The following is a 23,166-nucleotide window of genomic DNA, read 5'->3' on the forward strand; positions in this document are numbered from 1 at the left end:
CGATGCAATTGGAAGGTCATTCGCAAGCACAGCTAGCTCTGTGGTGGAATGCTGCCGATATGTGGCACAGAGCTGAATGGAAAAACAAATATTCTGCCTTTAATCCACTTACAGAACCACACAAAACTATAAATACCTTCCCCTGCTTTTTATTTATGATGATATAGCTGTACAGTAAGTCCTTCAACACATTTTCCACATTTCAGTCTGCTTTCCCCCCCAAAATGTCAGCACATAAACACACACAAGTAGTTTGAGGCTTTGGTACACGTGTTGCACATGCAAAAACTGAAATAAAATTTTGTTGTCACTAATAAGCTACCAAGCATGGTTAGACCGTCCACACAAACATCCCCTGAAAAGCAAATCAGAACAAGAGATGACTACCAGCTGACGCACACGCAGAGCAGTTGCAGCACCATGCAAGCAGGAGATGGTCAGACACACTAAACAACATTACACAAACAGCTTATTTGCTCGTGTGTTACTCACAGAATATTCAATGGTCCCTTTGGGTCTCTGGAACGACATACGTCTCCCATCCTTCTTCTCTGGGGTCTTCTTCTGGCCAGTATCTGTAAGCAGGCGAGGCAAGGTACGCATTACATTCATGTTCCTCTCTCCCCAGATTGTCACAAGCTGCCGTTTCCCAGCCCTGTGGGTAGACCGCTCATTCGTCAACAGTGAGGGAGCTGGCCAGCCAGCGATGTGAGCTGTGAGCGCCGGACAGCTTTCTCTCTCGCACTCTCTCTCTTTGCTTCCTGCTGCTTCTACACTCTTGCTATTACACGTTCTCTCACGTTGTCCTCGTCTGCCACTCACCCCCACCCCCTCCTCATAGATCACCGTGCAGACCAATGACAGCTGTTGAAAAGAGTTCACATTGTAGTCTTCCCAGGACTGCCTCTCACACCAGAGACCAGGCTGACCTCCATCAGAACGTTGCTCTGGATGAGAAGCTGAGAGGTCTTAAAGGAAAAAAAAGATAAGAAGTGTGACAGTCAAGATAAAGATAGAGAGTTAGGACTGAGGGTGGATAGTAAGAGATGAGAGGGCTTAGCGCTGTATCTTTATTGACTAATGGGTGATATGTGGAATAGTGGTACACGCGGGTTGGTGATGATATAAGCGCATAGTTTGGTAGTGTTGTTTGGGGATTTGGGAGACGCACCACCAAATGTGCTGGGAAGAGAGAAATTATGCTGTATTACTGGCAATTTAATGAAAAATAAAGATGCAGTGATTAGAAATTACATCTGGATATAGCAGCATAAATGTGTGGAGAAATGTAGTGTCAATGTTGACAAGCAACTGAAGAAGGAAAAAGAAGGGGGTGTTGGAGGAACAGTGTTGAAGGAATGAGAGTGGATGAAATACTAAGGGATTAGATGAACGAGTATAACAAAGACTAAAGAAGCTGGAACAAAAGTATTAAGACAGGGGTGCCCAGACTTTTTTTACCCCAAGATCTACTTCTCAAGCATCTAGCCTCTCATGATCACCAGAAACAATGGTGGTGGCTTTCACCGTTGAACTTTTTGCATGAAAAATTTTAGTTCGTTTACTTTTCTCATTCTGAGCTTGCTTTTCGGCGGAATATCAGTGTCGTATTTTCCATAAACTGTTTGAAGATGCCGTTCCATATTTCACTACACTGGCAGATGAGGCGGACGCACTTCGAAAATGACGTGAAAAAAAAAGTCCGCCTAACATTCCGTATGAAAGTGATACATTTTTGTTTTCTTTACTGCAGCATCCATACTCATGTTTGTTATGATTTCTTAAGCGAGAGCTTAAAACAGGGAAGGAACTCCCTAACAGCGTGTTTTCCTGTACTGTCGTTATTTGCACATGCACGGACGGTGAGCTAAAGTAAAAAAAAAATACGGCTGATGTCTGTTTTTTTTTTTTCCTCCTCGCCACACCGTCGCGATCGACCAAAACTGCCTCGCGATCGACGCATTGAGCACCCCTGTATTAAGATATCCAATGAAAAAAATGGCCAACATTCATCTCAGGTCTTACAACAAGAATAATGGGAAAAATAAGATTGAAATATCACTCCTAAATCCTAAAAACTAATGGCCACCTTATCACTATCTGGTTGAAAACGTCCGTTTTGAGGCAATTTTGAAGTTTGATCCTCTCTCGTCTCCTTTGTGTAGTGTCAATCATATGTGTCTGAATGGTCAATAGAAATATGTTACATTGTGCATTTAAAATACCACATCTGATTGCTATGTGTCTTTCAAACTATGTAGTCACTCATTCCGTCATTCATAATTGTTAATCTGCTTCAATACAGCGGTCCCGATCAAATGTGTTGGGAGAGGGACTCCCTGAAAGCACTGCCTCCAAGGATTTAAAAAAATGTGGGTACTCAGTTATCAACAGACAAGACCTGTCCACCCCACATGGCAATGGAGAGAGGATACACTCTCTTTCATCCCAACATACAGGAAGTGAGCCCCAGGGCAACAAATATGCATACACCTACTTGGTCTACTTATCTACTAATATCCCTACACCTACTATCTCCCACAGAGGCCACATCCAGATTGGAAGACTCCAACTCCTCCCAAGAGGACTAGTTTTGGAGCCAAAGGCCCGCATCGAGGCGAGCCCGACTGTATCTAGTCAGAACCTTTTAACCTCACATTACAGATTGGGATCCTTCCAATCATAGAGGTGACATTTCACATCTCCCGAGAGCCAGTTTCTGTTGTTGACACTTTTGTTGTTGTTGTTGTCCACAAAATACAGATCCTGATTCCCAACTTACATCTGCGTAAAACTCTAATTGCTTTCAAATGACTTGTGCGTAATGTGACACTTGAGGAAGTCCAAACCTCTTTCCCTCAATCAGACCATTGAAGATGGGTGGTGGCTGGGTCTTTCAACATGACAATGACCCAAAGCACACAGGCCAGAAAACTAAGGAGTGGCTCCAAAAGAAGCATATCAGGGTTCTGGTGTGGCCTAGCCAGTCTCCAGAAATAAATCCAATAGAAAATCTTTAGAGGGAGCTGAAACTCCTTGTTTCTCAGTGACAGCCCAGAAACCTGTCTGATCTAGAGAAGATCTGTGGGCCAAAATCCCTCCTGCAGTATGTGCAAACCTGATGAACAACTACAGGAAACGTTTGACCACTGTAACTGCAAACAAAGGCTACTGTACCGAATATTAACATTGGTTTTCTCAGGTGTTCAAATACTTATCTGCAGCTGTATAACATTAATAAAAAAATCATAAATTGTGATTTCTGGATTTTTCTTTTTAGATTATCTCTCTCACCGTGGACATGCACCGTGGTAGAACTTGCTATATATTCAAATACTGTATGTATGATCTGTTCAAATACTTATTTTCTTCACTGTATTGTGCATCCAAGAGAGCAGGTGGAAAGGTAATAAGGATAGAACTTTAGGAGCAGGGTTTAAATTATTTTACCATGGCGTAGATGGGATGAAAAATGGAGCAGGAGTTATTTCAAAGGAAGACCTGACTAAGAATGTTTTGGAGGTGAAAAGAGTAACAGATTGAGTGATAAGGCTGAAATTTGAAATTGAGGGTGTTATTTCTAATGTGATCAGAGGCGAAGTCCCACAGGCAGGATGTGACTGAGAGTGGAAGGAGAAATTCTGGAAGGGACTAGACGAAGTAGTCCTGAGCATCCCAGACAGAAAGAGAATTTTGATTGGTGCAGATTTCAATGGACATGTTGGCATAGGAAACAGGGGCGATGAAGTGATGGGTAAGTATGGCATCCAGGAAAGGAACTTTGAGGACAGATGGTGGTGGACTTTGCAAAAAGGATGGAAATGGCAGTAGTGAACACTTTTTTCCAGAAGAGGCAGGAACATACAGTGACCTACAAGAACGCATGTAGAAGCACGCAGGTGGATTATATTTTGTAGAGGTGATGTAATCTGAAGTAAGTGACGGACAGTAAGGTAGTGGTAGGGGACAGTGTAGCTTGACAGCATAGGATGGTGGTGTGTAAGATGACTTGAGTGGTAGGTAGGAAGTTTAATAATACAAAGGTAGAGCAGAGAACCATGTGGTGGAAGCTGAGAAAGGAAGAAAGTTGTGCAGACAGGAGGAGGCCCTGGAAGACTGGACTACGACAGCCAAGGTGATCAGAGAGACAGGCAGGAGAGTACATGCTGTCTTATGAGAGGAAAGGGGAGAACGAGACTTGGTGGAGGAACCCCAAAATACAGGAAGTCATACAAGGAAAGAAATCACTGAAGAAGTGGGACACTGAGGATCGAGGAGAGGTAAAATTAATACATTGACAGTCACTCACATTTGACGAGCAAATCTGCACAGTCGAGCTCGAAAAATCACACAGAAGATTGAAAGACGTTGCTTATTTTGTGTAGTCTTGACATTAATTTACGTTTATTTCATAAATGTTGTTAACTAAACAACTCTGCTCCTAAAAATTCAGTGTTCACCCTGAAACAGGAAATGCAAGCATGTTCGGAAGTTACTGGGCCCTTGCCATATGCGAACACATACAGAGTCTGGCAAGTAAAGTTTTAAAATGGCGAAAAAAATTGGCGGACGTATAAATTAGTTGTTTGTCCTGGCATACGATTCTGTACTGTTACAGACTTTTATGCATATTACAAGAATTCGTATTTGATTCCTGGCTTTAGCGTGACGAAGGTTTTGTCGCAAGCTACACCGGAAGTTGAGCGAATAATTGTTTACATTGGAGACAACTGCGTCCGGGTTCCGCGTCAAACCCATGCTTTCTTTCCATCAATTCATACTGCAGAAAATGTATAAACCTTTGGGATTATCTTCCGAAAAACAAAGGATGGCAGTGTTACAAGTGCAGCTTGTCAGTTGCCAACTTTGACGGATGCCCATTACGCGGGAAAGACGCCCAACACAACTTTGTCTGCTGTCAGAAAATCTACTCCGCATGCAGGGCAGAGACAAAAGATTCGCCAGGAATGGTTTTCTAAATTCAAGTGGCTCAAATTGAGGGACTCAAATTTTTTTCTGCCAATGTTGTATTGACAGTGGAAGAAAAAAATTTTCAGACACGCTGAAAATCATCGGTGGCACCGAGGTTGGATGACTTCGTGAAGCATCAGCAGACAGGTGATCACAAGTTTGCTGCAACTGCAAAGACGTAGTTGACATCGAACGTGGCTTCAGCAGGCATAATATTGTAGAGATGTCCTTCAGGAACTGTCTCAAAACAGAATGTGTAAATGAACTGAAAATTGAAGGCCCTGAAGAAAATGTAAAATGAAACTGTAGAAAATAACATCACTGTTCAACTGTTTTTGCATGATTCCTGCCTGCCTCGAGAGGAGAATCTTTCTGGCAGGAATCTTGCAAAAACTTGGTGTTGAACAGTGATCTTATTTTCTTCAGTCAAGAGTATAGAAGAGGGTTGAGAAACTTTTTTATTTTTATGACACACCTCTGTCATTCTTAATGTTTATTAGAGTCAGTTACCGATAAAAATATAATTCCTTGTATCACAATTACGTCTGAAAGTTATTTGTATGCAAGTAACCTGTAGAACAAGAAATAGTATTAGGCATGTGCATTCATGCATTTTATGTAAGACCGACATTTTAAGAGTACAATAAGTCTCTAAATTCATTTAAATAACATTTTGCTGTTGCTAACCAATGATGACAAATGTACTTTTTACCATTAATGCGACTTCTTTGCCAATGGCTTAGTCGTTTGTTTCATATGTCATAAAATTAAATGTCGTGCAGCCTTTGAGACTGCCATCCGTTATTCATGAACGTAGGTTGGTCTTAATATTGTTTTTAAATGTGAGAAAGACTTTTCATATGCATAGGTAAAACCAAACATGGTCAGTACAGCAATATTCACACGTCGCAGTGTGTGGTATGTGACGAGAAGTGCGTTCCAAGTTTTCCCCAATCAGCTGGTCTGCAGAATGATTTTTTTTCATTAGTCCCCACTTATGTGCGCTCGCCAACAATGCTTGCTGACAGAAGCATGTCTATGTAAAACAAAATTTCCAGTGGTGGGCAGCGTATAAGCACTCTGTCATTATAAACTACATTGATAGGCCGCGTAAGGACTGTAATTTTTGTAATTATGAGTGTACCCCTTTAAGAACGGAGGAGGGGCGGTGCAAGGTAAACGAGGAAGAAGAGTGTGTGGCTGTCATTGGCGGCAGTGTAGCAGGTCGTTTTAAGATAAAGTTACATGTGGTGCCAAAATGTGAAAAAAAAAAGACGTCAAGATGACGTCTTCTTTTTTTTTTGGCTACGCAGTCAAGCGATCAACCAGAACTTCGATTGCGATGGACACATTGAGCACCCCTGCTGTATACAGTATGTCATTATGAGGGCTCTGCGTGGGTGACTCACCCCCTGGAAGTTCTTTTCTTTTCCCAAAGAACTTATCTAGTGTCGCTTCTTTGGAGCCATTATTGGGGGTTAATAGTCCTCAATAGGAAGAAAAAACAGTTAGTAAATATAGCTACTGGGAAACGTCTGCGTAGCGAGGGTGCGTTTTACACAAAGCGCGTCGTGGATCAGCTGATTGGGCAGCGCGTGTTATGTTACAGTCTTTCCATTTTTTTATTCAGTGGCATTGGAATTCACAATAACAGCGCGTCGTGGGTCAGTTGGTCGGGCGGCGGGCGTTATGGAATCTCCGGGTTTTTCGGCAGCGTGGGAATTCACAACAAAGCGCGTCGTGGGTCAGCTCGTCGGGCCACATGCGTTATGTTATTTCTAGGTTTTTTCGGCGGCATGGGAATTCACAAGAGAGCATGTCGTGGGTCAGCTGGTTGGGCTGCGTGCGTTATGTTATTTCCGGGTTTTGACGGGGGCGTTCAAGTACCTATTTTAGTTCGAAAACAGAAACCAATAAAACCTCAAAATTTTCGTTCGAAAACCGATTTGATTGAGAATGTGGGCATTCGAGAACCAAGTATTCACTGTATATCTGCATGAATGAGAGGGATAGGGGGGAAGATTGAGGCTTCAGGGAGATGACATTGTGAGGGTGGACTACTTCAAATACTTGGGGTCAACAATCCAGAGCAATGGTGAGTGTGGTAAGGAAGTGAAGAAATGAGTCCAAGCAGATTGGAACAGCTGGCGTAAGGTATCTGGTGCGTTATGTGACAGAAGAGCCTCTGCTAGGATGAAGGGCAAAGTTTACAAAACAGTGGTGAGGCCGGCCATGATGTACGAATTAGAAACGGTGGCACTGAAGAGACAACAGGAAGCAGAGCTAGAAGTGGCAGAAATGAAAGATGTTAAGGTTCACTCTAGGAGTGAGCAGGTTGGATAGGATTAGAAATGAGCTCATTCGAGGGACAGCCAAAGTTGGATGTTTTGGAGACAAGGCTCGAGAGAGCAGACTTCGATGGTTTGGACATGTCCAGAGGCGAGAGAGTGAGTACATTGGTAGAAGGGTGCTGAGAATGGAGCTGCCAGGCAAAAGAGCGAGACGTAGAACAAAGAGAAGGTTGATGGATGTTTTGAGGGAAGAAATGAGGGGAAGTTGGTGTTAGAGAGGAAGATGCAGGAGATGGGTACACATGAAAAAAGATGACACGCTGTGGCGACCCCTAACGGGACAAGCTGAAAGGTAAAGAACAACAACAACAAATGGAAGTTGAACGCTTTTGAGCATGGCTGGAAATCAAAGCAGATGGGAGACAATATTGTTCCAAAAAATAATTACATTATTTTGTCATTAAAGGGGCAGGACAGTGGCTCAGCTGGTAAAGCGTTGGCCTCACAATTCTGAGGTCCCTAGTTCAATCCCGGACCTGCCTGTGTGCGGTTTGCATGTTCTCCCCGTGGCTGCGTGGGTTTTTTCCGGGCACTCCGGTTTACTCCCACATCCCAAAAACATGCAACATTAATTGGAAACTCTAAATTGCCCCTAGGTGTGATTGCGAGTGCGGCTGTTTGTCTCCATGTGCCCTGCGACTGGCTGGAAACCAGTTCAGGGTGTACCCCGGCTCCTGCCCATTGACAGCTGGGATAGGCTTCAGCACTCCCCGCAACCCTTGTGAGGATAAGTGGCGAAGAAAATGGAAGGGTGTCATTAAAGGTTGTGCTCCATGAAAATAGATGACAGAAGAAATGGAGAAGCTACTGGAGAAATACCCAGTCAAATCATGGAGGGTGACTATAACAATTCCCTCCTTCCCCTTTGCCACATCCATCCTCTGATCCCATTACACTGTGACTCAAAAGGTAAATGATGCACATTTAAAATGCTTTAAATTCATGTATTTTTTTTGGGGGGGGGGGTTAAATACAGGGTGTACATGTTTTTACAAAAATAGGAATTAAAATGAGAATTTACTATTTGAAGGTTGGGAACGCATTAAACTCATTTACATCATTTCCCATGGAAAAAATGTTTCGGAGGTTGAACATATTGGACTTTGGACACTTCGTAAGAATAAATTATGTTCAAACTCCAAGGTTCCACTGTATGAATTCAATGCACTTATCGATCACAAAATGGGAAAAACACCTCTCATTGTCTGCTGACAATGAATCTTCTTCTTCTTTTCGTTTCGGCTTGTCCCATTAGGGGTCGCCACAGCGTGTCATCTCAGATGAACGCACATTTGTTTGGCAGGGAAAAAATCAGGTGAAATGTATTTCAATGACAAAAAGAAACCTCCATTTACCGATCATCCAGTTCAAACTAATCTACAGATCACACATTACGCCATCTAGTGTGTGTAGTGTGTATTCGGCCCCCTTGAACTTTTCAAACTTTTGCCACATTTCAGGCTTCAAATATAAAGATATAAAATTAAAAAACCTGAAAAGTGGGGCATGCAATATCACTCGGCCCCCTTGCATTCATACTTTGTAGCGGTACCTTTTGCTGCAATTACAGCTGCAAGTCACTTGGGGTATGTCTCGATCAGTTTTGCACATCGGGAGACTGAAATTCTTGCCCATTCTTCCTTGCAAAACAGCTCGAGCTCAGTGAGGTTGCATGGAGAGCATTAGTGAACAGCAGTCTTCAGCTCTGCTCATAGATTGATTGGATTGAGGTCTGAACTTTGACTTGGCCATTCTAACACCTGGATACGTTTATTTGTGAACCATTCCATTGTAGATTTGACTTTTTGTTTTGGATCATTGTCCTGTTGGAAGATAAATCTCCATCCCAGTCTCAGGTCTTTTGCAGACTCCAAAAGGGTTCCTTCCAGAATGGTCCTGTATTTGGCTCCATTCATCTTCCCATCAATTTTAACTATCTTCCCTGTCCCTGCTGAAGAAAAGCAGGCCCAAACCATGAGGCTACCACCAGCATGTTTGACGGTGGGGATGGTGTGTTCAGGGTGATGAGCTGTGTTGCTTTTAGGCCAAACATATCGTTTTGCATTGTGGCCAAAAAGTTCGATTTTGGTTTCATCTGACCAGAGCACCTTTTTTCCATGTATGGTGTGTCTCCCAGGTGGCTTATGGCAAACTTTAAACAAGACTTTTTTTGGATATCTTTGAGAAATCGGTTTCCTCTTGCCACTCTTCCATAAAGGCCAGATGTGTGCAGTGTACGACTGATTGTTGTCCTATGGACAGACTCCCACCTCAGCTGTAGATCCCTGCAGTTCATCTAGAGTGATCATAGGCCTCTTGGCTGCATCTTTGATCAGTCGTCTCCTTGTTTCAGGTGAAAGTTTAGAGGGACAGCCGGGTCTTGGTAGATTTGAAGTGGTCTGATACTCCTTCTATTTCAATATTGATTGCTTGTGCAGTGCTCAATGAGATGTTTAAAGCTAGGGAAATCTTTTTGTATCCAAATCCGGCTTTAAACTTCTCCACAACAGTATCTCAGACCTGCCTGGTGTGTTCCCTGGTCTTCATGATGCTATCTGCACTTTAAACAGAACCCTGAGACTATCGCAGAGCAGATGCATTTATAAGGAGACTTGATTACGCACAGGTGGATTCTATTGATCATCATTAGTCAACATTGGATCATTCAGAGATCTTTACTGAACCTCTGAGTGAGTTTGCTGAACTGAAAGTAAAGGGGCCAAATAATATTGCAGGCCCCCCTTTTCAGTTTTTTATTTATTAAAAAAAGTATAAAATATCCCATAGATTTCGTTCCATTTACGATTGTCTCCCACTTGTTATTGATTCTTGTGAAAAAAAAAAAAAATTATAGCTTGAAGCCTGAAATGTAGCGAAAGGTTGAAAAGTTCTAGGGGGCCGAATACTTTCACAAGGCACTCGATTCATCACTTTAAACTGCTTCCTTTGTACAATTCACTTATCCATATAGATTTTACATCTTGCACGTCGTATAAGGAATAGTTCCTATCAACAGAAATGTTTCTTGTTCTTTGTTCTTGTTGCCTATGTTGTTCCTTATTCTTTGTTCTGATTGGCGTACCACGGTAGAACCGACTGCCGGAGAAAAATTCCTTGTGTGTGGTGTGTGGCCATTAAAGCTGATTCTGATTCCTGGTAAGCTCTGCTCTCGGTTCCCTGGGTGCCATGGACGTGCCAGCTGGCCCCACTCCCAGGGCCACTCTCGCTCGGACTGTCTGGGGTCCTCAGCTGACTTGGGGCCTATTGTAAGGTGTCTGCGCCTTCCACCTTTGACAGGCCCCTTGTGTACCTTGTTCTGTTTGCTGGGTAGTAGGATTAGCTGTGGGATGAGGAGGGGCTCCCCCATGCCCCCATTTCTCTGTGGTCTTTCAGGTAATCGGGCCAAGCCTCCAGGAGTCTAGCCTTTTACTTCACATACATTTTGCATACATTTCATTCAGGGTCCACTGGGGGCCTAGCACGAAGCATGATGAGGCAGACACCAGGACGGGTCCTGGCACATCCGTTTTGAGGAGTTGGTTGGCCCAGGTGCTGGTGATGGTTGCGGGTCATCATTTCTTTGTGACCATCTTGTCAGTCTTCCCAATTTTAATGCACGACACCCAACCCTCCATGATCATAGTACAGGGGTAATGGTTGCCTATTGGGGACTTGGTAACCAGAGTAATAGGGTGGATAGTGGGTATTCACATTTTTCTTGGCTTGGCTACAGTGGGGTATGTTGTGTGTGTACATTTGAGATGAATGGAGGAGCTGCCAGGCAAAAGAGCCGCAGGAAAACCAAAGAAAACGTTGATGGATGTTGTGAGGGAGGACATGAGGACAGTGGGTGTTTGAGAGAAGGAATCATGAGAAAGGCTTAGATGGAAAAAGATGACACGCTGTGGCGACCCCTAATGGGAGAAGCCGAAAGAAAAAGAAGAAATTGCGCCGAGGCCTCAGCAAGACTCCTGCCTCCAGCAGCTCCAAGGGAAACTGAGTTTGAGACCCCTGTATTAATATATACTCAAGTTCTTACAGGTGTTTAGACACTATAAGAGCATCCCTATTGGTTAGTTGTTGAACGTCCTCATTGCCCCCCCCACAAAAAAAAAAAAAATCACAAACATAAACACAATATGACTTTTGTAACATTATATGTGTTCAGATATCTAACTATTGTTCTGCTGTGGTTCGCACCCCTACGCTTCTGTCTCTCTGTCGGTCTCTTAAAACCTCTCTCTGTTCTGTATTTCAAACTTTCCTGTTGCATAGCAATACTGTTCCAGCAAAAAAAGACATACAGATCCACCTTTCTGCATATGGCCATGGAGTTGAAGGGGAGAGCTTCAAAAACACTCCAACCAAAAAAAGGTTTACCTTATTAGTCACTTCACAGGGTCACATGTAAACGTGTACTCGGCCAAATGTTCCACAAAGGCCAGAGGTTTCATATTAGAGGAACATTTCAATAAATTTGAATTACAAAACTCAATTCACAAAATGATGTTTAAGGACACAGTGTCAGGATTTGTTATTGTTTTGGTGATTTTGGCTTACAGCTAACAAAGCCCCACATTTTACCATCTGAACAAAAAGAGAATGTTACATACATCATGCAAAAGATTTAAATCTGGAAATGAAGTTGGAATTTGCCATCTGAAAAGTATTTTATACTTTCTCAAAAAAGAATTCAGTTTTGGAATTGCAGTGTTGAAATAAATTGATTCTTCTACACCAGTGTTACCCAAACATTTACTGGAGTGCCCCCCATTTGGAGATTAATTTATTTTCAGATGAGACCCCCCCCCCCACACACACACACACACAGTTTTTCTATAAATACGCATAGGCCTAGCTTGCAATTCTTGGGTTGCAATCACGTGATAATCGCTGCCATTTCTACAGACAAGCTACGCGTTGCAGAGGACATCACCATGGGAATGTCAACAGGCCCATGTGTAAGCGGCGAGCGGCGGATGTTTTCTGTCTACTTTAATTCACTCAATGATGTCGACAAAGCTAGAAATGTACAGAAGATCAAACTCTGAGGATATCAATCCATACACTCTCGACAACGACATACTTTCAAAGGATCTGAAAGACTTCCCTGACGTAGAATATTCGGACAATGGAAATACACATGCTTACCTCTTACAAAATGATCAGAACAGACTTTCAAATAACCATTTGCCTTGTGTAGGAATAATTGTGATCATAATTATCATACATCTGCTTCCAATAAAGAAATGCTTTGCTCTGCTCTAGATAACGTGGCAGCCTCCTAGCAGGAGATAGCAAGAACAAAAACATCTAATCATCAGAACTGTTAGAACTGCTCCCTGTTAAACAAATGATGACCACACATGTATTCAGCAATCTTCCACACATGCACACACCAATGAACAAACATGTACACCTTGTTTCAAATTGTTTTGCTTGTCGTCTCCTTTTTGTAACATCCATGTAAATAAGTGGCGTCTTAAAATTAAATAAATAGAGGTGTTGAGGAGAAGATAATCAGAGAGTGCAGTGGTGAATTGTAAGACAGTTCCTCTCCTCTCTCCTCGCGAGACTTGAACTGGTGTCTTTGCTTCCTTTTTCGTCCTGTTTAATGAATGTCTGATTGGTGAACCTGACATTTACTTGGTCCTTTGAGCTGGATCTCAAGATACCTGAGGTTTCCAGGGGCTGAGTTGATGTCCAGGCAGTACATATATGATGGCAGCAGAACAATGGTGAGGTGTGCCTTAGGTGTGACAAAAGAATTTAAGGTGGAGGTGGGACTGCATCAGGGATCAGCTCTTGGTGGAAGGTGTCCGTTGTTCTATGTGACAGAAGAGTCTATTTTGTATATTGGTGGAAGGGTGCTGAGATGGAGCTGACAGGCAAAAGAGCGAGAGGAAGACCAAAGAGAAGGTTTATGGATGTGGTGAGGGAAGACATGAGGGCAGTTGGGGTTACAGAGGAAGATGTAGGAGATAGGCTAACATGGAAAAAGATGACACGCTGTGGTGACCCATAACGGGACAGGCCGAAAGGAAAAGAAGAAGAAGAAGAAGATGAGAGAGACTGATTACGTGGTCCGCCCCAAACTTTTTTTTTTTTTAGTAGCTGCATACACACTTATTTGGAACCCACGAAGCTCTCGTCCTCTGCACCCGTGCAATCCATTTTTCACAACGAACGGGGTGGGTCTCTTTCAAATTTATGAAGGGTAATTCCATTCTTGAGTGTTCAAGCAATGTCCAGCAATGAAATGAGTCGTCATTTTGGCTAACACGAAGGAACAACGAGCTACCTTCCCGGAGGTAAAACTAATGGAAGCAAAGGAGTCCACGAGGGGGCACCGCTGTCTTTTACGTCACTTCCTGCTTCTTCTCGAAAACAAATCCCTGAGAGGATTTTAATGGCGGGAGTTACAAAAAGCTGTATACATAAAAATCATGTTTTGTGGTGAAAAAACACATGGGACCATATTGGCTGTGGGTTTTTCATTAATAATATACCAAAAGTCATCCATTTCATGACAGGCCCACTTTTGAACATTTTGCAAAATAAACAATAATACTGCTAGTTAGCTAATTTTCTGTTCATCCAAATAAAACAGATACAACAGAGTAATCCATTTTAATGTGGTTTATTGTAGAGAGTAATTTTATTTGCTCATTAATGGCAATAACACATGGTCAAATGTGAAAGGAACAATCAGTAGGAATGCATCCACAGACAATGAAAAAAGGTTTGTGCGTACCACAAAAATAAGGCTACCAATGTATGACCACAGGCTTGTGAGTGTGTGTGCATGTGTGGATTCAACATAAAAAAAAAACCTCTAATACAATATATGGGACAGTATTTAATTTATACTTAAATATTGTGATGATGTTGAGCTACATAACAGTAAAACAAATGTTTTTTTTTTTTCTTTCTTTAAATACTGTTAGGCATGTCGTACTCAAGTCTCCTCAATATGAATCACGTCTGCAATATTTACATTTCCTTTACTTTGGACATAGCAATGAAAAAAAAAACAAGGGGGGAGATATGAGAGTAAATACCAATGTGACTAACATTGGTCTGATATAATGTAAAAGCATCAGATTTTCCTCTGCTCCCTTTTTTTTCCCCTCCCTGCTGGTTCTGTATCCTATCCCTGCTGTTATTTTTAGATTAGCAGTTGGGGAGTCAAAAGCTCTCGGCCACAGGCACAGCGCACAGGTGTTGTACTAATACTGGTTAACACTTTTTCATGGCTAAATTTCATGTTGCCTTTCAACTATTTTATATTGTTAAAGATTGTACTTTAGTAGCCAATGGAAACCGGTTGTGAACTGAAACACAAATTTGTCTTTTTACACATCTGATACTAAAATTATCATTACTACCATTACTTCCAGTGAAGAAAATAAGTATTTGAACACCTTGCTGTATTGCAAGTTCTCCCACTTAGAAATTATGGAGGGGTCTGAAATTTTCATCATAAGTGCATGTCCACTGTGAGAGAAAAAAATCTAAAATGAAAAATCCGGAAATCACAATGTATGATTTTTTAACAATTTATTTGAGTGATACAGCTGCAAATGAGTATTTGAACACCTATCTATCAGCTAGAATTCTGAGCCTCAAAGACCCGTTAGTCTGCCTTCAAAAGTCCACCTGTATTATATATTAAGTATTATCCTGAATCAGATGCACCAGTGTGAGGTCGTTAGCAGCATAAAGACACCTGTCCACCACATGCAATCAGTAAGACTCAAACTTGTAACATGGCCAAGACCAAAGAGCTGTCCAAAGCCACCAGAGACAAAATTGTACAACTCCACACGGCTGGAAAGGGCTACAGAGAAATTGACAAGCCGCTTGGTGAAAAAAGTTCCACTGTTGGAGGAATCATTACAAAATGGATGAAGCTAAACGTAACTGTCAATCTCAATCGGAATGGAGTCCCATGCAAGATATCACCTTGTGGGGTCTCAATGACCCTTAGAAAGGTGAGGAATCAGACCCAGGACTAAATGACAAGACTTGGTCAATGACCTCAAAAGAGCTCGGACCATCGTTTCCAAGATGACTGTTGATAATACACTAAGACGTCATGGTTCGAAATCATGCATGGCAAGGTTCTCCTGCTTAAACCAGCACATGTCAAGGCCCGTCTTAACTTTGCCAATGACCATTTGGATGATACAGAGGAGTCATGGGAGAACGTTTTGTGGTCAGATGAGGCCAAAATGGAACTTTTTGGTCATAATTCCACTAACTGTGTTTGGAGGAAGACAGATGATGAGTTCCATCCCAAGAACACCATCCCTACTGTAAAGCATGGGGGTGGTAGAATCATGCTTTGGGGGTGTTTTTCTGCACATGGGACAGGACCACTGCACTGTATTAAGGAGAGGATGACCACGGCCATGTATTGTGAGATTTTGGGGAACAACCTCTTTCCCTCAGTCAGAGCATTGAAGATGGGTTGTGGCTGGGTCTTTCAACAGGACAATGACCCGAAGCACACAGCCAGGAAAACCAAGGAGTGGCTCCATAAGAAGCATACCAAGGTTCTGGTGTGGCCCAACCAGTCTAAAGACCTAAACCCTATAGAAAATCTTTGGAGGGAGTCAAAACTCTGTATTTCTTTGCGACAGCTCAGATACCTGTCTGATCTAGAGAAGATCGGTGTGGAGGAGTGGGCCAAAATCCCTCCTACAGTGTGTGCAAACCTGGTGAACAACTACAGGAAACGTTTGACCTCTGTAATTGCAAACAAAGGCTACTGTACCAAATAACCAATAACCAAATTTTTCTCAGGTGTTCAAATACTTATTTGCAGCTGGATCACACAAATAAATCGTTAAAAAAAAAAATCATAAATTGTGATTTCTGGATTTTTCTTTTTCGAATATCTCTCTGACAGTGGGCATGCACCTACGATGAAAATTCCAGACCCCTCCATAATATCTAAGTGGGAGACTTTGCAATATAGCAGGGTGTTCAAATACTTATTTTCTTATTTTAAGGTTTTGAGATTCCATCCCTGATCACACCCGCAACTTTATCTGGAGGCATGACTGACCACAACTGTACATTTTTCAAATGTGAGTGACTGATTATATATTTGTACACGTACGCGCACACCCACACACACATATATCTGGTCTGTGAGAAAAATTACTACTCTAAACCGGTCCAAAGTGAAGAATAGGATGGGGAACACTGCACTAACACGGGGCGCCATCTTTACGAAATATGGCCTCTCACCTAGGTCTCCTTATGATGCATTTGTGGCAATTTCAATGATTTTGTGCAATCAGAGCCAGGATTCCTTTATATTTACCAGTTCTACAACTTTTTTTTTTTCCACCATTGACTATTTTTTATTGCTCCGTCTATCTTTGTGCAGGAGGTGGGGTAGACCCTGAAATGGTTGCCAGACAATCGCACGGCACATAGAACCAAACACCTATTCACACTACAATCACACCTAAGGGCAATTTAGAATCTCCAGTGAGTGCATGTTTTTGGGATGTGGGAGCAAACCGGAGTGCCTGTAGAAAACCCACCCAGCCATGAATAGAAGATTCAAACGGCACAAAGGCGGGGCTGGGATTTGAACCCCAGTCGTCAGAATTGTGAGGCAGATGCTCTCACCAGTCAAACACCATGCAAACAATGTGATACAGTGTCATTAAAAAAAGTATTGGCTCCCATTTTCAAATGATTATACCTTTGCATTGTTACGCTATTTTAGTGTTCAAAATAATCCACCAAATGCAAATATTAGACAGATAGTGCAAGTGAACCAATAATTGTTTTGAAATGATTTAATAAGGAAAAAAATACTGTTCAAAGCGACCTGCCAATGTGTTACCCGAACCCCCCTTGTAAAAGCATGAATAAACTGGCTCATCACAATTTTTCACAAACCTGATTACCTCCAGACCTGTTCAATCCAAAAAAAAAATCACTTAAATAGAACCCAAGACTTAATGAAGTCAGCAAAGAGGTCTCAAAAAAATCTGCAACAGAACGCCATGATCCAAAGTAATTCAAGAACAGATGACAAATAAAGTAAGTGACATCTACAGTATCAGTAAGGAAATGTTGCAAAGTCATTTCAAAAACTTTGGAATTCCAGCAAACCACAGTGAGACCCATTCGGAGGAAGGCTGGAAAAGGAGTATCCAAAAATTACCCCAAGAGCACAGCGATGACTTATCCAGGAGGTCACAAAGGAAGCCAGGAAAACATCTAAAGAACGAGGGACCTTTTTTTGATTCAGTTAGCATTCGTGTTCATGACCAGAAATGGCTATTGCTTGAATTCAACTGGAGTTTAACCAAATGACTCTCAATTCCAATTGTTTTAGCGGACTGGGTCATAAAAGTTTGCATGCTATAAATAAATAGTGTCCAAATTATGAACACCGATTTTCTTAGCAGGCTGCAGCATAAGCTAAAATCATATAAAACACCTTGAGTTACCTTGTGCACGAAATGCACAAGATAAATACATTTGCCTTGCGTAAAATTAACAGAGTATGCGTTCTTTTTAACCCCCTATAACTAAAAGGCAATGTGTGTGCAAGCTTTTTTTTTTTTTTTTTTTAAATTTGAATGATCCCAGGAAAATCAGAATGTTCATCTTGGTTCTTGATTCTCAATGCCTGCTTCTTTTAATAGAAAGTGTGGAGAACTGAGCTGGTACCTCTGTGACTATTGAAACTCTTTTGCAGTTGTGATTGCGTGTACATTCTGTTTTTTTTGTGGAACATTTAATGACTCAAATTGCAATTAATTGGTCGAGAAACGAATTCACTGTCATAGTTTGTGTACCCCCTGAAATAGCCTTGGCCTCCCCGAGGATAAAAGTCTAGCTCCGTCACTGCCACCAAAGCAAACAGCAGAATTCCTAAAGAGCAAATATTTGATTTGTAATAATGTTTCAATGACAAAGTCTGGATGAGGAGTGTATTGTTATCATACCGACATGGATGGCTACGATTATGCCATGGCACAGATAAGAGAACTCATCGAAACTGTCAGCTTCAATTGAAGTTTCTTAAAGACACATTGTGTCTTCCAATTTAAAACCCCACGTGTCTCTAGCTCGTGGGAACAGAGCATTGTGCACAATACAGTACAGTAGTTCCGCATTGAAGTACTTCTCAAATATTGGAGTGAAACATTCTGGCGGAAACAACTGTCAACAAGTTGTAATGCTTGCCACCGCAAACGGCAGATGACGCAGGGTACAGCTGCGAATCATAAATATGCTCAACGAAAAGTTCACTGTGTCCAGTTTGAAAGTTATTCGTGGAAACAATGTTATGGGACTGAGACCATGAAAAGGGAGTTATTGCACATACATAGCGCGTTGTCGCACAGCACACGTCAACAAGCTAGTCTGCGTCCTCAAAAGCGACGTCTCTCACCGACCTGTTTTGGAGTGAACGCTGCTGCTACTCAGTATGGTCGCAGCATAGTGCGGGTCGAAGCCGACGTCGTCGTCCTGGCCGAATCCAGACCACAGTCTGTGGATGACCATGTCCCTGACAGCCCTGGCGCCGCTTCCCGTCACAGAAAGTATGGAGCGGTAGTCCATAACTTCAGCGAAACTTCGCAAAAACTACTTGGAATTGGTGCCAACTGTGTGCTCAGTCTGCAGTTAGCACTGGGGGGCGTGAAAACTCTCAACAGTCCACACATTCCTAAACAGGAACTACATACGTCAACACAGACGCATTCTTTTTGTTGTTGTTGCCCCGAGTGTAGTCCGGCTGTGCTACGCATTTTAGCTGCAGGTCGACGTTGCAAGCCTTGAAAACTTGCACATTTCAATAAAATACGGGAGAAGTGTTCATATTTTTTGTGCAACGAGTGCGATAAATCTATTGGCAAACACAACACAGGTCTAGGAAGTGAACCGCTGGAGAGGGTGGTTAAATAATGTCACAGTTTTTTCTCGAAAAAATATTTATTCATGTCATTTAAGATCAGAAATGCCCTAACTTTTTTTTTTTTTTAAAGTGAGATTTGCGATCGACTCAGGGACAAGTTCATCATTAAATGTGCTCTATCTACTGGTGACCGTGAGTAATGAAGCCTTTATTGCTCGTCAACTGAAAGTTTGATGTGATTTTATGCATTTTTTAAGAACAGAAAAACGGAAAGAACTCGTGGTTTTCATTTCATAACATATGTGTGGCATGCTTATATGATAGTGAAACTGTGTATATTTCTCAAGATGTAAAATGTCTGTTGACATTTCCCTCGTTTATTTTCTATCCATCCATTTTCTGAGCCACTTATCCTCACGAGTTTCGTGGGAGTGCTGGAGCCAATTCCAGTTGTCATCGGGGAGGAGGCGGGATACACCCTGAACTTGTTGCCAGCCAATCGCAGGGCACACGGAGACAGACAGTCACACTCACAATAACACTTTAGGGGCAATTTAGAGTCTCAAATGAAGGCCAGGATTTGAACCCCAGTCCTCAGAACTGTGACGCCAACGCTCTCCAGCTACGTCACCGTGCTGCCATTTATTTTCTATTACTAAAATTGTGCAAAATACTTTTACAATCAATACTTTGAGGGATCCAAAAACTATGCCTTATGTAAGACTCCAACAAATCCACTATAGGATAAATGTGTGTGCACTCTCGATTGATTCATTTAATTTGTCCAAAATGTTTAGTTTTGATGGATACCATGATGACTCTTCCCACAAGCACCCACCCAGTGACACAATTGCCTCGAAAAACTACAACTGTTGGGTTTACGTTTTTCTAATAGAAAACATTTGTAATAACACAAACTCAAAATTGCAAAGAGAATTTGTCACAAAACAAGGGCAATTTATTTTACATATCTGTTACCTGGTTTGATTAGATCCATTAAATTAGATGCTCATGGGTAAGTAGCATTTACCGTATAACAGAGTTTTGAACTGTTCGGGCCAGTCAGGTTTACATCACAACATAATAAATGAACTTCTACGGGGGGCCCACTGGTACATTTAGGAATAGGACGGTGTAATCAGATGAGCATCGCACCGTCTCCACGGTAGCCCACAATGACTTGTAGCTGCATGATATTAGCCCATTGTGTTGCTCATCAAATTATCCATAATATCCCCTCTGTTTTAACCGCATAGGATTTAAGATACAGGATTCCATTTTCTTCTAGCTACGGTAAAATACCATGCCGATTCTACAGTACTGCAGGTATGCACTTTTTTTTTTAATGTAGTTATATCCTCCATTCTCCACTGGTTTGACCAAATCAGGCAAAAATTGAGGAACTGCCAAACAGCATTGCCAGGAGTTTTCAAGTCACAAAGACATCAAAGCAAATTTGAAAGAGCATCTATTAAAGCCCCAGTTCAGGGTGTAGTCCGCTTTTTGCCCTAAGATAGCTGGGATAGGCTCCAGCTTTACCGCAACCCTTCTGAGGATAAGCGGCTTGGATAGTGACATGACATCTATTAAAGGCAGTCATTGGTTTCCGAAAATTGACATTTTAATGAAACAGTCATAAACCAATGACCCGCTTTATTTTATTATTTATTGGGCATTCCCGTGACTCTTGTGAGGATAAGCGGCTTGGAAAATGGATGGATGGATGTCACAGAACAGTTTGTGACCAGCAGACACTTTTTCTTTCCACAAATCTGTCATATCAATTAAATATGATCATTAATTACTTACTTGTGATATAGTGTAATCTTTCTATGTGGTCAAAAATGACACAGTTCCTGATGCACCAGTCAATTTTTAACACAAGCGGTAAGAATGCAAATTCGTGCAAGGGCTTCCTATCGGCTGTAACTTAAACACAGACACTCAACACACACACTCTCCCCGACTTGAACCAAAATTTAAGCAGAGCTCGGTAGGGACATGCTACATTCCTCCAGTAAAATTTTGGATAAATTGTCAGACTACCTTTGATCCATCATACTTTTTACTTTTGAGTATTTATCTGAAGAATAAATTATACTTTTATTCCACTATCTTTCAACAAAAATTTTGTGTGTGATCTATTTTCAGACTTTTGTTTGCAACTTCACATCGGGCAACATTGCTACTATTCAACGTTACCACAGTGATGTCTGACCCAAGTTCAAGTTGATCAAATGACACAAAAAAATTCTTCTATTGGGCTTCAGTGGCCAATCAAAGTGACTCGCAACAGCTGTGTGGGACTCCTGTTTAGATTACAAATGACCCAAAAAAAAAAAAAACAGCTTTAATGTAGTGTAGTTTCTTTACACTGCCAAACTTGGATATTTCAGCTCACTCCTGACTTGAGATAACATCATGTAGTAAACCGCAAATGTTTCTTTCTGTTGCTTCGGCTGTGCAAATGGCAACATGAGCCGCATTTTATAGTTATAAGTAACTGTTAAACATACATCGTCTGGAGGAACCTCTGTTCTCTTTCTCTCTCTCTCTCTACCCCTCACTCTCTCTCTTGCCCACTTTCTCACACACACACACACACACACCACACACACACACACACACACACAACACACACACACACACACACACACACACACACCACACACACACACACACGCACGCACACACACTTTTTTCCTTCCTTATTTTTTTGTCCTGTTCGGCTGTCAGGTCAAATACAAGGGAGGGTTTTGTATCCTTTTTCAACCAGTACAAATTTTATTGTGTCACATTCGCGTTTCAAGGTTTCCTCTGTGATTTTTTTTTCAAAATATTATCATTAATATTTATTGAGAGTCGATCAGTCAAACAGAACAAGGTTTCTACAGTGCTAGTTTAGTTAGAAACAGCATGAATGAAAAAATAAAAATAAAATTATATATCTACAACCACGCAACATTAAATGGAAATATTGCCTAGGGCTGTAGTGCTACAAGGGAAGGACAGGACCAAGTTAGGACAGAACAGGGAAAGGTAAAGAAGCATGCAGGACAAGAGTCGTTAACTAGGATATACATGTGAAATTTGTTGGAACTAATGAAGTAAATTGTAGTAGTCTATAGAACAAAAGTTTAAGTGGGGGATACACAAACATTTCGCATATTCAGAAGCTACATTGAAAGAATCCCAGTGATGTGTGCTTTTGGACACGGTTTACATGCACAAAGACTGACAGTAATGTCCCATAATTGCTGTGCCTGCCCCCGTGGAGGGTGAGGACCCCACCCAAGCAATCGGGTCCAGGGATGCGTCTCACAGACCCAGGGTTCCCAGATACAAGCAGCCAAAATTAGTTTCTCCCACAGGGTGTCCGGGCTCTTCATTATATAGATGGGGTGAAAAGTTCAGTCTACTGCAAGGTGCTCAGAAGAGAGCTGCTGCTTCTCCACATTAAAAGGACACAGATGTGGTGGCTCAGGGTGGTGATTACTGACTTCCCAGAGACCTCCCTGGAGAGGTTTTTCTGGGCACGTTCTACCGCAAGGAGACCCCATGGACGAACCATGACACACAGGAGAGACTATGTCTACCAGCTGGCCCGGCAAATCTCAAGATTCACCCTGAAGAGGTGGATGAGGTGGCTGGAGAAAGAGAGGTCTGTTTTTTCCTGCTAAATAGAGATGATAGTGGACTTTCGTGAAAATTCCTGAAAATACAAATGCGAGCACAGAAGGTATGAAGTCTTGCTAGGGGGGTCCTGGGGCATGCCCCCAGGGAAATTTTTTGAAAAAAAAATGGATGGCTGTGGTGCATTCTGGCGATATCTGTGAACAAAATTCAGACAAAAATTGAAAGTAAAATTTCTAAGTCCTGACCAAAAAAAAAAAAAATTGGGCAGAAGTTCCCCAAGTGCCAAGCCCAGATTTTTTTGCCCCCATCCCC

General features: G+C 41.9%; 1 protein-coding gene across 3 annotated transcripts in view; it reads right to left on the bottom strand.

Annotated features, from left to right (window-relative positions):
- oxr1a (oxidation resistance 1a) overlaps positions 1-23,166 on the bottom strand; it is a 246,778-nt gene that overhangs the window by 58,658 nt on the left and 164,954 nt on the right. For 2 of the 3 annotated variants that reach the window (XM_061820573.1, XM_061820571.1), the window contains exon 6: positions 493-575. In XM_061820573.1, coding sequence (XP_061676557.1) covers positions 493-575 — 83 coding nt within the window. Of the gene's footprint in view, positions 1-492; positions 576-18,757; positions 19,349-23,166 lie in introns of those variants that run through there. The other variant, XM_061820572.1, reaches the window with a different exon arrangement.

Source organism: Syngnathoides biaculeatus, chromosome 5 (genome assembly GCF_019802595.1).
Source record: "Syngnathoides biaculeatus isolate LvHL_M chromosome 5, ASM1980259v1, whole genome shotgun sequence".
NCBI classification, from domain to species: domain Eukaryota; kingdom Metazoa; phylum Chordata; class Actinopteri; order Syngnathiformes; family Syngnathidae; genus Syngnathoides; species Syngnathoides biaculeatus.